Here is a 13,749-nt window from a genome sequence, read left to right as displayed (position 1 = left end):
GCCGTTACGGGACCTGCGGCTGCGGGCGGAAGCTCAACCTCACGCGCAGACTGACATCCCTGGCGGTGCTGGGCTGGCCTTGCGGCGCGGGCCTTTCTGTTGCCCCGCGGAGCTTGAGTGAGGACAGGGATGTAGCTCTAAGGCTTTTTTCTGCTTTTTAAATGGTTTCCAGCAGTACTGCACAGTGATGATACCGACTTTTCCCACCTTTTATTAATATTGACGCGGTTTGGGTGTTTAGCTTTTGCAAGGAATGGGAATTTCGGGATGGGGATTTGGGGTGTGAGAAAATGTGATTTATAATGTTTGAAACTGTTCCATGCACAAATGTAAGTGATTCACCCACATTATTGAACCCCACGAAGTCCTGCCCTTCTTGTCCGTATTCCTATCCCGACCTCGACTGTACCATTATTACCCAGCTTGGGTTGGAGGAGATGCAGTTCTGCTCTAACTTAACGTAAGCACTTTCGTACAGTCCCGGATATTTACCGTTTTTATTGTATTGAATGTATATTCAGAGTTTTACTTAATTACCCCATTATGTAACTTTTGCATATGTTCAGTGTTCCTCCTCTTAGAAAAACCATGCAGTGACCGTCATTGAGCTTTTCCTTTCTTTCTGTAAGATAAATTCTCCAAAGGGGAAATACTGAATCAGAGTTATGTGTTCTTTCTTTGACACGTGATATAAATTGTTTTCCAAACAAGGCGTGTTTACTACGCACATTTTTCTAAATCTGGGTGTTTGTTGGGCTTGCCCCCTGAAATGCGGGGTGTCAGGTCACTCTCCGTGGCGTTGGGAGACTGTCTGTTGCTTCCAGGTGGGCAGCCTTGAGGAGGTGTCTTCATCTTCAAGCGTCACTTATCCCGTGTCTCAAAGGGGACTTGTAGTACTTGCTTTATTGAGTTGTCATAAGAATTCAGAGCGCTCAGAAAATGGTATTTAGCCGAGAGAAAACATTCTGATGAAGAGATAGCCAGGTGCCTGGGGTCATAGAGGCCTGGAGGATTAATTACATCTAGGCTTCACCCTTCTAATTCTCTTCAATACTGACTCCCAAAAAGCAAATTTTCTTTGAGTGAGGTACATCACTAATAAAAATAATAATTCTTTATACTTTCTGACACCTTTTAGTTTGCAGACTTTTTTCAACTCCATGTGTTAATCATTGCAACTCAGTGAGGTCAGGCTTTATTCCACAAACATTTGTTATTTGACGAACATTTGTTAAGCCTCTCCCTCTGCCAGGTACTATTCTAGGCCCTGGGTGTACAGCAGAGAAAATAATAGTGGAAAAAATCTCTGCTGTCCTGGACCTTAAATTCTGGTGAGGGAAGCTGTTTTTTTTTTGTTTTGTTTTTTTTTTAGGGAAGCTGTTTTTAACCAAGCATCTATCTCTGCTGTCGGGAAGGGGAAGGCCAAGGACTCGTAGCTGGTAACCAGGGGAGGCAAATCAGGTCTTCACACTGTGACTCCAGCCATCTTTAGATGGCAGCTATTTACACAGCAGACGCACTAGATGGAAAGCAACCCACTTTGATGCCAGCCTTACTCATCTGAGATGTGCGTGAGTCGTTTTGAAATGACTGCCAGCACTTGCAAAGCGAGTGGTCTTTCAGAGTGGTTTCCTTCATGAGACTTTTCGTAAGGTTCTGAAATTCTCTGAAAAGGCTGTGGTTTCATGTGTTGTATATAATTCTCACACATTCTAGAGTGAATTTAGGATAAATGTAAAAGCAGCTGTAGTTTATGGGGGGAAAATGGGAATGTTCTCTTTACTCTCCATTTCACACTATAGCTTTGCAGTAATGAGCCTTCTGCCAGCCCCATGCTGGTGACTATCTTGTTTACGAGGAGAATCTTTAAAACTCTTTTCTTAAAGCTTGGTAAAGAGCACAACTTGAATTTCCAATAGGAAAAGGAGAACTAAAACTAGCAACTAGTTTTATTGTTTGACCGACTTGTGAGATGGGTAGTCACAGAACATGACTATACTGATGACTGTTTCCAAAGGGACTCCCAGCCTGTGCCATTTTGAGGTCTTAGGTTAGGTTTCCATTATTGAAACCTGGTATCTGGAGACTGAAACCCTAGAGACCATAGTCAGTGATGAAGGACATTTAAACCATGACCGTTAATGAAAGGTTCCAGGAAAAGAGAATACACAGAGGCAGGTCAAGGACTGCCCTGGGGAGAAGGAATTTGGGGTTTCCTGTAAATCTTCAAAGAAAGGACAAGGCTCGGGATGGGGAGACTGCTGGGAGAGGAATCTGCGTGTTCTAAGGCTGGACCCTCAGGATGTGGGCATCAGGCCTGGGGCCGTTCAGGTATCTGGAGTGGCTCCTTGGTAGGAGTCCTAGAGATGGGCTGAGTTACTTCCAAGATCTCTTCCTTCCCCTCAATAGTTTGATTCTCAGTGTTGTCTCAAGAGCGTCCTCTCAAGAGCGTCCTCTCAAGAACGAACACTGTTGTCCTTTAAGAAGCTTCTTAATTTGAAGGTTAGGGGATGTAGAAAAGTGGCCATCCCGTGCATATTATGTCCTCGTTCGGTAGATAACCAAAGTATTAACGAGTTGACTCATCAGAGCTTCCATTTACCGTGCGTGCCCTGTATGTGGGGCACTGTGTTAAGTGCCGTACAGTGACCCTGGAAGGTCAGTATCCGCAGTTGCATGGATGAGGGGGCGGAAGCTGAGAGTGACTAATTTATGCGAGGCCTCACAGTGAGTTAAGGGGAAGTAGGAGCTGAGATGCAAACCTGGGTTTGACTCCAAAGCCTGTATTGATAACTACAGGAGAATGAGTTTTATTTTTGTTGTGGTTTCCGTTTCCAGACTCTGTTCCTAAACACAGGCATAGAAGAGTTGAGAGGTGGTGTTAGAAGACACCTAGGATCTCCTCCGATTCTGAGTGTTGATGGTTAAATATTATTTCTTTCCTTTGCACCAGTCACCCTGCCCCACGCTATGCTGTAAAGCTGGCTCGGCACACTTTTTCTGTAGAGGACCAGGTAATATTTTAGGCTTTGCAGCCCATACTTAACTCTACCACTGCATCCACAGACAACTTGTTGACAGTGAGCATGGCTGTGTTCCAGTGAGCATGGCTGTGTTCCAGTACAGTGTTATTTACAGAAATAACCTGTTTTGGCCCGTGGGCTATACTTTGCCGATCCCTGCTCCAAAGCCACTTTCCACGGTACACACCAGTGGTCCTTCTTGGTCTCCTTAGGGCTTTGGCCAGCTGTTCATACATTTCTGTTTGTAATTCATAGGCCTTAGGTCAAGTGCATTGGGGGGTGCCTGTGTTTCCCATTGAGCGATGCCTCTGAGGAGGAAATGTGCTCTCCTAGCCTGCGTGGGGGACCGTGAGTGACCCACTGGCCCCCCCTGGCGGTTACTGCAGAGAGACACACGCATAAGGAGGCCACTCTGGGTTGGTGACCCAACCAAGCCAAAGTGTGTGGCGTGCCTGCACGAGGGAACACTGGCAGCAGTTAAAAAGGACATGATGGGTCTATACTTTCTACCTGGGATCTTAAAATATATTGCTTTTTAAAAAAGCAGATTATAAGTAGATTTGTACGATGATCCCTTTTTATGTTAGAAATGATTTTTTATATGTATTTTTTATGGGGATCACATGTGTGAACGTGTAACAGCCTGATGGTGTCTCTTTCAAACTAATAATAAGAACTGTTAGGTCCAAGGACGTGGGTGGGAAGGAGCCTGGGATCGGAGCTAGTGACATTAGCCTAAACTCTCATGTTTCAGTTTTTTTTACAAGGAGAATGTATTTGTTTATTGTGTAATTAAAAGTTAAGAATAGGGGCTTCCCTGGTGGCGCAGTGGTTGGGAGTCCGCCTGCCGATGCAGGGGACACGGCTTCGTGCCCTGGTCCGGGAGGATCCCACATGCCGTGGAGCGGCTGGGCCCCGTGAGCCATGGCCGCTGAGCCTGCGCGTCAGGAGCCTGTGCTCCGCAACGTACCGAAAAAAAAAAAAAAAAAAAAAGTTAAGAATAACAAATAAGATAATTGGCTTCAGCCTTTTGCTCCTGTCCACCAGCCTTCCCAGAGCCACCCACGTAAACATATGACTGGGGAAATGCAGTGGGCTTGCTGGGAAGGCGCCTCCGTCCCCGAAGGCCTAGTGGATTGTTGCTCCTGCATCTAACCCGTGCCTGCCTTTCTCCATGAGGACACTCAGCCCAGAGAGTGCCCAGAGGAGGAGGAGAGCATGGAGGGTTCTGATGTCATCGGCAGGCGGACTCTCAACCACTGTGCCACCAGGGAAGCCCAGGCCAGGCTCTTTCTGTCTGTGCCCTGCTGCTGGTCAGTTGCATGGCTGAGTCACTTTCCTTCAAGGTTATTGTTACCTGGTCAACCTTGTGTTCCAGTTGAGGAAGAATGCAGATGACAAGGTCAGGCTTAGACAGGACCTGGGGCAGCTGCAAGGCCAGGGGGAGGTTTCATGGTGAACAGGCATTACAAGGAAAGCTGGGCATGGACGGGTTTTTTATTCATTGTTTAAGGATCGGTCAGTCCTTGTCCTTCCTAATGGCTTTGCCATTTTTCTGTGTGTTAATCCAGGAGGAATTTTGTTGTCAGAGACTAAAAGGAGGTTGTCATAATTGACTTTAAGCAGCAAACAGTAAAACACTGAGCTCTTCAGCTCCACCTTTCTTGTAAGTTTATCATTTATTCCCAGTGGTCATGAAAATAATTGAGTCATGTGATAGCATCTTTCCATAAATTTGGGACCCTAAAACTCAACAGACTTTCTATTTGTCTATATACATGTTTAATATAAAAGACTCCATCATGGTAAAAACGAATTTCCTTCAGCTTAAGTCACTTGCTATTAAAAATTTTTCAGGTATATTTCATATCACATGCCGGTTCTTAATATATTTTGTATCTTTCCAGGCTCTGAGAATTGGAAAACCAAGAGGGTTTTGATGTTTTGTGTGGCGCCACCTGAATCAGAAGCCAAGATGAACATAACCAAAGGGGGTCTGGTGTTGTTTTCGGCAAATTCTAATTCATCATGTATGGAGCTTTCAAAGAAAATCGCTGAGTGAGTATAATGATAGTATTAAAATCTGTACTCATTACGTGGTGTTTTACATTTGATAAACGGATTGGCACTGATTGTTAAATTTGAAAGCAGATATTTTATAGTTAATCTGCTCATCATCTGTGTATTAAAGGCTCACCTTCTTGTAAACTGTTGTCACTCCTACACGTTCTTTCAGCAGACATTTATTGAGTGACTCCTGAGTGCCAGAGATTGTGTTAGGTGCTACATATGTATAGAATTATTTGAGTATAAGGAACAATGAAGGGTATATACTATATGAAGGTACTTTATAGATTACAGTTCAGTATAATTTTAGTTATTTATTAAATAAATATTGAACCCCTACTGTGTACCAGACCTTGATCTAGATACTGGGGAGTAACAGTGAAGAAGCCAGTCAGAACCCTCCCTTCTTTAGTAGAGGGGCCAGGCAAGAAGCGAGTCAGCCAAACAAACAAACAAGGTCACTTCCGATGGTGGTAAAGCGGGGAGAACTGAGAGGCAAGGGCAGGTTGTTCTGTCTTAGTGCTCACGTGCCTTTAAACCCTGGGGATGGAATGTGAATTGAGAAACCTGAATAGGCACAAGTGAAGGGCTGGGGCAGAGCCCTCCGGGCCGAGGGAACAGCAGGAATGTGGCTGGAGGGCAGGGAGCCCAGGACCCTGGAGAACCAGGACAGTGTTGAGAGGCCTTCTTGGGTTGGCATAGGGTGGGGATGTGATGGGTTAGGTGACCGAACAATTCTACGTCCACTTTAAATCTCGTAATAGGAATACCTCTATTTTTAAAAATTTGTTTTATTTTTATCAATTTCTAAATCATCCTTAATAGTAAAGCTGTTGCATCTGTTCTATTACTTTTTCAGCGTTTTCCGTCTTTCTCTTCTCTAGGCGGCTGGGGGTGGAGATGGGCAAAGTGCAAGTTTACCAGGAGCCTGACAGAGGTGAGTGATCCTGTGCTTTCGTGACGGTGGCCTTTTTGTGGTACGTGCCGTGCTGGCCCAGTCCCCCATCCTCCGTAGCTGAAACAGTCGGCCTCAGTGTCCAGTTAGTTCTGCCAGCAGGAAGACAGGCAGGCAAGGTGGGCGAGTGCGGTGTTCCCACTAATACCAGCTCGATAGGGAATTCTGGGGCAGTCACATCTGGGGGCTTAAAGTCTAGTCCTTAGACGTCATCCGATAACAACTGCGTGGGTGCGTGAACAAGCTGTTCACCTGAAGGAAGCATTAGCGCAGCGCTTGGTTGAATCCGTCACCTTAGGCGGGGGGCGTATGCCCTGTGTAGCCACAGTATCAGGTGGTGGGTGTTCTTTTCCCCAACCTGCACTGCCTTGGGCTAGACTCCATGATGTCATGTCAGGAAGTGCTTTTTGCTAACTGATTTATGATGTTGTATAAACACCTCAAGTTGTGAAAATCACATGTTATTTAGCCTTTGTACTTTCTGTAGAAATGGCGGATGTTTGAAGTTATTCTAGCAGGAGCGACAGATGACCTGCATAGGTGTGAGAGTCAGAAAACTTCTCCTTGGCAAGTTATTTTAGCTGTCTAAACTGCAAATAATTCAGGCTGTTCTGAGGATTAAGTGGGACAATTTGTGTGCCTAACACAGTTTTTGGCACATAGTAGGCACTCAGTAAACACTGGTTCCCTCTCCTTTTCCACTGCAGGATTTTGTCTAATACTTAAATATTAGAGAATTTACAAGACACTTCGATGAAGAGGCACAAATTTGCTCTTCCCCTATTTATTTCTCCATTACTGCCTCCTCTTCCCTGTCTCCCAATATCCCCCATGTGGCTTCAGTGGGAAAAAAGTATAATTGAGGGAAATATACAGGGAGTTTGGAGAAGATTTTGCTGCTAAAGGAATTGGATGAAGTCCTTTGTCTAGTGTAGAAGGGGGCTGAGGGAGGCTGGTGGCGGAAGACTCAGGAGGAGCCTGTCCACCCTCCGGGTTCATGAACGAGGGGAAGGAAGCAGGGAGCTAACGTCTCTAGAGTCCTTACCATTACCAGGTACTGAGGAGCTGAGTTCAGGGGTGACGTTAGGATCAAGGCCCCAGAGGGAACAGAGTCGGGATTCAAAGCTCAATCTCCCTGTCTCTAAAGCTCATTTTGTTTCCATGGTACCACACTTTTTTGTAAACATGTACTCTATTTTTTCCAACGTTTCTAATGAAAATGTTCAAACCTATAAAAAATGTGAAAGAGTAGTGCCGTGAATACCCATGTGAATGAGTACCACCCAGATTCAGCAGGTGGCACTTTGCTGTATGAATGTGTGTTTGTGGGACCATTTGGAACTGAGTTGCAGACATTGACACTTAACCCCTGAATACTTGACCACGTGTCTCCTAAGGAGGACTTTCTCCCATGCAGATACGCTACCATTGTCACATTAAAGAGATTAATGATAATTCTCTATCATCTAATAGCTAATGTATGTTCTAATTTTCCTAGTTGTTCTAGCTGGTTTTTGTTTTTATAAATTTATTTGCTTTTTTATTTTTGGCTGCGTGGGGTCTTTGTTGCGGTGCGCAGGCTTCTCATTGCGGTGGCTTCTCTTCTCTTGTTGCGGAGCACAGGCTCTAGGCACATGGGCTCAGTAGTTGTGGCTTGCAGGCTCTAGAGTGCAGGCTCAGTAGTTGTGGCGCATGGGCTTAGTTGCTCCACGGCATGTGGGATCTTCCTGGACCAGGGCTCGAACCTGTGTCCCCTGCATTGGCAGGCGGATTCTTAACCACTGAGCCACCAGGGAAGTCCCTTTTGTTTGTTTTTTAAACCAGGATTCTTGGTTCAAGTGAGGTGTTCTTTTTTTGTTTTTTTTTGGTTGTTGTTTGTTTGTTTTTGCTGAACGCGGGCCTCCCACTGCTGTGGCCTCTCCCTTTGCGGAGCACAGGCTCTGGACGCGCAGGCTCAGTGGCCATGGCTCACAGGCCCAGCTGCTTCGCGGCATGTGGGATCTTCCCGGACCGGGGCATGAACCTGTGTCCCTCGCATCGGCAGGCGGACTCTCAACCACTGCGCCACCAGGGAAGCCCAAGTGAGGTGTTTTTTATACCTCTTTATTCTCTTCTAGACTAGGGCAGTCCCTTCACCTTTTCTTTTTTTTTCCCCACAGCACTGACTTTTTGAAGAGTTTGTCTTGTGGAATTTCCCACTCTGGATTTGTCTAATTGTTTCCTTGTGGCTGATCACAAGTTTTTTGAGAGTAGGGATACTGGGCCTTATTTATCTTTACTTTCACAATGTTATTCTAACGTTTGTGCCTAATAGGTTCTTAATTGTTGCTGGTTGAATGAATGAGTCTATCATTTCCTGTAAGGATACGGGGCTCAGAGCAGCCCCAGCACTCGCTGTTCATGTATAGGAAGTGAGGAGGGGATATTTTCTTGTTTTAAGTGACAAATGTGATTCCTTCTTAAGCATGTCGTATAACTTAACATGTTTAAAAGGTGTGATTAATCGAACTGTGTTCGTTATCCTTCATAGAACTGAAAACCTAGTGAATGTTGAAACAGTTCCAGTTTCCATATTTTACAATATTGGGGAATGCTGCAGGGTTTTTTTTGTGTGTTTTTTAAAGTTATGTGCCTTGTTCACCCTTCTTCTCTTTTCCCCTTCTCCTGCCAGAAACAAGAGTACAAATTCAAGAGTCTGTGAGGGGGAAAGATGTTTTCATCATCCAGACTGTTTCAAAGTGAGTAACTTATCCAACAGAAATGTTGCTTTCTGGTCTCTGTTTGGGCATGAATGTTTAGAATAATGAGAGTTGCCTAGACAGGGAGAATTACGATTGTTTTAAAATTGCCATGATCTCACTCTGCTAATTTTTCTGACATAGCTGCTGACGTTTTTTGTGTTCTTTCAGTGTTCTCAAGGGTGGGAATAACCAAGTTTTGGGATGGAGGCGCTTAACGATAAGAGAGCCCATTACGTTTGCTCTCAGTAGCCGGAATTTCATAAAATTTGTAGGGAAGCTCTTCTAGTTCCAAAAAAGAAAACAGGCGAGAGGAGAGGAATTTGCTTATTTGGGGTTCTTAAAGCTTTTCCTGCAGATAAGTTAAACGTACTGTCCTGTTGCATAAATTAAAGGACCTGAGAAGATAGACGGTGTGTTGAAGGTATGTGTGTTCCTGTCTCCTGTGACATTTGATAGCCGCGTGTTCTGGAAATTGTCGAGGTCACAAATGTGTACGCTGGGGATAGAAGATTCAGTGCAGCGAGGGTGTCTGCACCACTCTTTGATCAAATGCCACTCTGTCCACAGGTGTCCCTCGAGGCCTCTATAGATGAAATTTTTAACTCAGTACAATTTTTAATAATGTCTAGAAATCGGTTTGTGTAGTGCAACAGTTTTTAGCCTAGAGATTCCAAAAATTGCCGCAAGCTAAATTTGTGGTTACAGGTAAAGCAAATACCAAAGAAAGTGAAGACGAGCCAAACTTTGGGAGAATTTAGACTTGGAACACATGACCTTTCACCTAATGTTTGAACATCTCTGTCCTGGTCTTTGGTTCATGGGGATGAAATCTCGAAGCCACCTGACTCCTCTGGCAGGAGGAGCCGAAGGTGACCTGTCACTGCATCCCATCGTCCTGGAGCGCAAGTGTGTGGGCCTTTGCGGCGGGGCCTTTGCGGCGGGGCCCTGGCTTCATGTCTTCCCTCCGCTTAGGACCCTCAGCAGGGCTGGGCTGTGGGGACGAGAGTTCGTGCTGCCCCTGCTGCCACTCTCTTTCCCGGGCCAGACGCCAGGCTGGTAGAGCGCTCTCCATGCCCACGCCCTCATCAGGGAGGGGAAAGTGCAGAGCGCAGAACAGCTGAATTCCTTCTGGCTCTCGGGTGTTTGCAGTACTTTATACCTTCCATTTCTTTCCATTCATTCATTCATTCCTTCCTTTACATTTATTTTTGGACATTTCGATACTCTTTTCATTCTGCCCCTGCCTCTCGTCAGTTTCTTATTCCTCTAGCCAAAACCATTCCCTTGGCTTCCCTGGTGGCGCAGTGGTTGAGGGTCCGCCTGCCGATGCAGGGTACACGGGTTCGTGCCCTGGTCCGGGAAGATCCCACATGCCGCGGAGCGGCTGGGCCCATGAGCCATGGCCGCTGAGCCTGCACGTCCGCAGCCTGTGCTCCGCAACGGGAGAGGCCACAACAGTGAGAGGCCCGCGTACCGCAAAACAAAAAATCATTCCCTTAATTTTCTATACATGCCTCATTTTGGAGTGCTCCAGACTGTGCCATAGGCTTATCTTGTCCAGGTTGCAGAAAGCTTAGATATTGTGTTCTTTAAGAAACAGTTAACACTGAGATTTGGTGTCGTCAGATACACCTTGTACCTTGTCTTAGTGTAGACTGGTGGTAGGCACTAAAAGTATAAGAAAAATTTTAAATTAAGAAAATTCTGTTCATTAACTTAACTTTTCCTGTAATTCAGACAAGTTATTATTTGAATTTAGTGATGGAAAGCCTTGTACCAGTTCACAGAAAAATGGTGTTCCTGGGAGTATAGTTTGGGACCTTGGTGTAACTTTACATCCGCTGTTGATTCCCCTACTCTTACCCCCCACACAGAATGCTTTCTGAAAGGTGACTTTAACTCCTCCCATGTCAAGCTTGTTGTTTGGTGTCGACAGAGAACCTACTCACCCAAACGTTCCATGTTTCCCTCACTCTTGCACGCAGTCGCTCATTCACAGACATTTACTGAATGTCTGTTATGTGCCAGCCACTGTTACAGGTGTGTGAGATGCGCGAAGGATTAAAATAGTTCACAGATCCTTTGTCCTCATGGAGCCTGTGTTCTAGGACATGCAGGTAACATAATGAATAAATAGACCAAACCACAACAGCCTGGCAAGGAGTCGGACGTGACGGTGGTAAAGGATGGAGGGAGGGCAGGCTGGGGGGGTGACATCTGACAAATGCTGCAAGAAGGTAGCAGCTGGCGACGAGGGCACTCCAGGCGGGGCAGGGAGCCCTGAGGCGAAGGCCCTCGGGTGGGCACGGAGGAGGAGCGCAGGGCAGAGCTGCGGGGGCCAGACCCTGAAGGGGCCTCGGGAGCTGTTGCAGGGCCTTGGCGTCTGCGGGAAACCATCGCTAGCTCCTGAGCAGAGTGCGTGATCTGACCTGGACTTTAAGCTCCAGCTGGATGCTGTGCAGAGGGTGGGCTGCAGAGGGACTGCGGGGCGTGGGGGCTGTCACTGTGGGGGGTCGAGGCTCGGCCCCAGGGCAGCAGTGGAGTGGTGGGTTGCTGTCACCGTGGACAGGAGAGCAGTTAAGGACGCCTCTGGGGGTTTTGTCCTGAGTAAACTGCAGGAGCAGCGCTGCCGTCAGCTGAGATAGCAGAGGTTTATGGCGAGGCAGGCTTTGCCGGTCAAAGAGCAGTTCAGTTTGGGGTACGTTTTGAGATGTCTTAGCAAGGCTTTCTAGTGGAATTGTCAAGAAGCAGCTGAATTTGTTAGTCTGGACTTGAGAAGCCTGGGCTGGAGCTATAAATTTGAGTCTCCAGCATTTACAAAGCTCTGAAATTGGATGAGAAGCCCGAGCGAGGGATGAGGGAGGAGAGAGGAGAAGAGGACAAATGATCAGGTGTCGGGGCAGGAAGCTGGGGAGGAGAGGAAGCAGCAGAGGAAACGAAGCGGGGCGGGAGGGGAGCGGGGGGGAGTGATGGAGTGTGTCAGGGCGAGGATGGAGAGAGGCGGAGTGAGAACCCAGCATTGGCCTTGGCCACGTGGAGGTCATCTGTGACCTGGATCGGAGCGTGTGTGGGAGAGGATGAGAGAGATGAGTTGGAAGCAAGTGTGGACGACCGTCTTGAGATGTGCTGCCCAGGGGAGCCAAGAAATGGGGCAGTGGGGAAAGTGGCCTGAGCTGCTGTTAATGGGAGAAATGGCCCATCGGTATGAGCAGGGCAGAGTGACACACTGATGGGGTGGCCGGGGGGATTGCTGGAGCCCTGCTTCAGTGGGCAGGGGGGATGGGATCCCTGCGTCACGGGAGGGCTGATTTTAGAGTGACTTTGGTGTGGAAAGTTGGTCTCTGGCTAATGGCTTGGGGCAGGCAGACTTGGGGGCTACACGCGCATGTGGCAGTGGGGGCCCTGGGCTCTTTTCTGACAGTGCCTTTCTCAGTGGAAAAGGAAGTAGGGTCATCGGCTGAGAGGCAGCATGGGGGCGACTGATGGAGGCCCTAGAAGAGAGGGACGTGGTTTCTTTTTTGTGTCTAGAGCCTGTCTAGGTCGAGGCGGGCGTGACACATGGCTGACACTTAGTTGGAACCAAGAGAGGTTATCGTGTATATAACGTTTCTCCTTGCTGGTTTCTGTCCTTGGGTTCCAGGGATGTGAACACCACCATCATGGAGCTCCTTATCATGGTGTACGCGTGTAAGACCTCCTGTGCCAAAAGCATCATCGGCGTGATCCCCTACTTTCCTTACAGCAAACAGTGCAAGATGAGAAAGAGAGGCTCCATTGTTTCTAAACTGCTAGCTTCCATGATGTGCAAAGCTGGTAAGAAAGGCAGATATTTGATGGTTTATTGGGGGTCTGGGAGTTTTATTTTTACCTGAGAAATTGTAAAGCATTGTCTTAACTAAATTAGAATGTTGAACAGAGTAGAGATAGTGGTACAGCTTTAAGATGGCTAATTTGTAATTAGAGTTCTCTCCTGTTCCCAACTCCCTAAACACAAAGCTGATGAGAACAACTTATTTTTTCCTAAATTCTTTGTTTAAAAAATTAATATTGAAATGACAAGTTACAATCATATTTTAGGTTGTTTTTAACGGGGAAGAAGGCATTTGGAATCAACAACTCTAATAACAGCAGCTATTTTTATTTTCGTCTCTTCCCTTTCCCAGTACACACTGGCATACTTTGCAGACTATACAAATTATTTTGTGTTGTGCATTTTTAGGTAACATCCTAAGTGTCTTCTCCTTGTTTCTAAATAATCTTCAGAGTTGTTACTCTGTGTGTGTGTGTGTGTGTGTGTGTGCGTGTGCGCATCTGCGCCCACGTGCACGGGTGTGCCTGTGTATGATTATAGAAGGCACATGTCACAGAGCGTTTGCACAGAGAGAAAAGAATGAAAGTCCCCGTATCACTACATTTTAACACAGACATTTACTGCAGAATAAATTTTCTACTGTAGCATTTCAAAGAAGGCAAAACCAAAACAAAAAATGAATAAACCTGAACTCCAGCAACCTGAAGAGCACACCCAGTTGAGACTCTGCTGGAGGGAGCAGGCCTGCCCTTCCCCCCTAGGCTTGCTCCTGGGGTGCCACCGGGCCCGCTTTCCTGTTCATTTGGGCAAGTTGTGCTTTAAAAAAATTTTCCAGTTGAATTATATGTATGTTTATATATATATATATATTTCCATTTCAAATACCCTTTAAGGAGCCAATGGGATGAAGATTCTTCATTTTTTCGAATTACAGACAGGCCTGTGCAGTTTGTTTTAATATATTAAGACAAATACTTGCCTTAATATGGCTTTGTCATGCCTATTGAGAAGACTTCGGGGAGATGAAATCCACTCTCATAGAATTATCAGACATTTCTTCATTGCTATGACCTTGGCTGTTTTAAGACTTTAAATTGATGTGAAAACCATGCACCTCCGTGTAAGAAAAGCCACCCAGTCTTTCCCTTCTGA

The 13,749-nt window shown here is 46.3% G+C and overlaps 1 protein-coding gene across 5 annotated transcripts in view; it reads left to right on the top strand.

Annotated features, from left to right (window-relative positions):
- Nucleotides 1-111: 111 nt before the first annotated feature.
- Nucleotides 112-13,749, top strand: part of PRPSAP2 (phosphoribosyl pyrophosphate synthetase associated protein 2) — a 38,216-nt gene continuing 24,578 nt past the window's right edge. The window contains exons 1-6 of one of the 5 annotated variants that reach the window (XM_024752390.1): nucleotides 112-460; nucleotides 4,595-4,689; nucleotides 4,931-5,081; nucleotides 5,975-6,027; nucleotides 8,717-8,783; nucleotides 12,427-12,599. In XM_024752390.1, coding sequence (XP_024608158.1) covers nucleotides 4,963-5,081; nucleotides 5,975-6,027; nucleotides 8,717-8,783; nucleotides 12,427-12,599 — 412 coding nt within the window. In that variant the 5' untranslated portion in view covers nucleotides 112-460; nucleotides 4,595-4,689; nucleotides 4,931-4,962. Of the gene's footprint in view, nucleotides 461-1,340; nucleotides 1,568-4,594; nucleotides 4,690-4,930; nucleotides 5,082-5,949; nucleotides 6,028-8,716; nucleotides 8,784-12,426; nucleotides 12,600-13,749 lie in introns of those variants that run through there. The other 4 variants (XR_003004094.1, XM_024752379.1, XM_024752407.1 and 1 more) reach the window with 4 other exon arrangements.

The sequence above is a fragment of the Neophocaena asiaeorientalis genome, unplaced genomic scaffold, assembly GCF_003031525.2.
Source record: "Neophocaena asiaeorientalis asiaeorientalis breed wild unplaced genomic scaffold, Neophocaena_asiaeorientalis_V1.1 scaffold540, whole genome shotgun sequence".
Lineage (NCBI taxonomy): Eukaryota > Metazoa > Chordata > Mammalia > Artiodactyla > Phocoenidae > Neophocaena > Neophocaena asiaeorientalis.
Note: the sequence above shows the minus strand (reverse complement) of the source record. Positions and strands in the feature narration are given on the sequence as shown.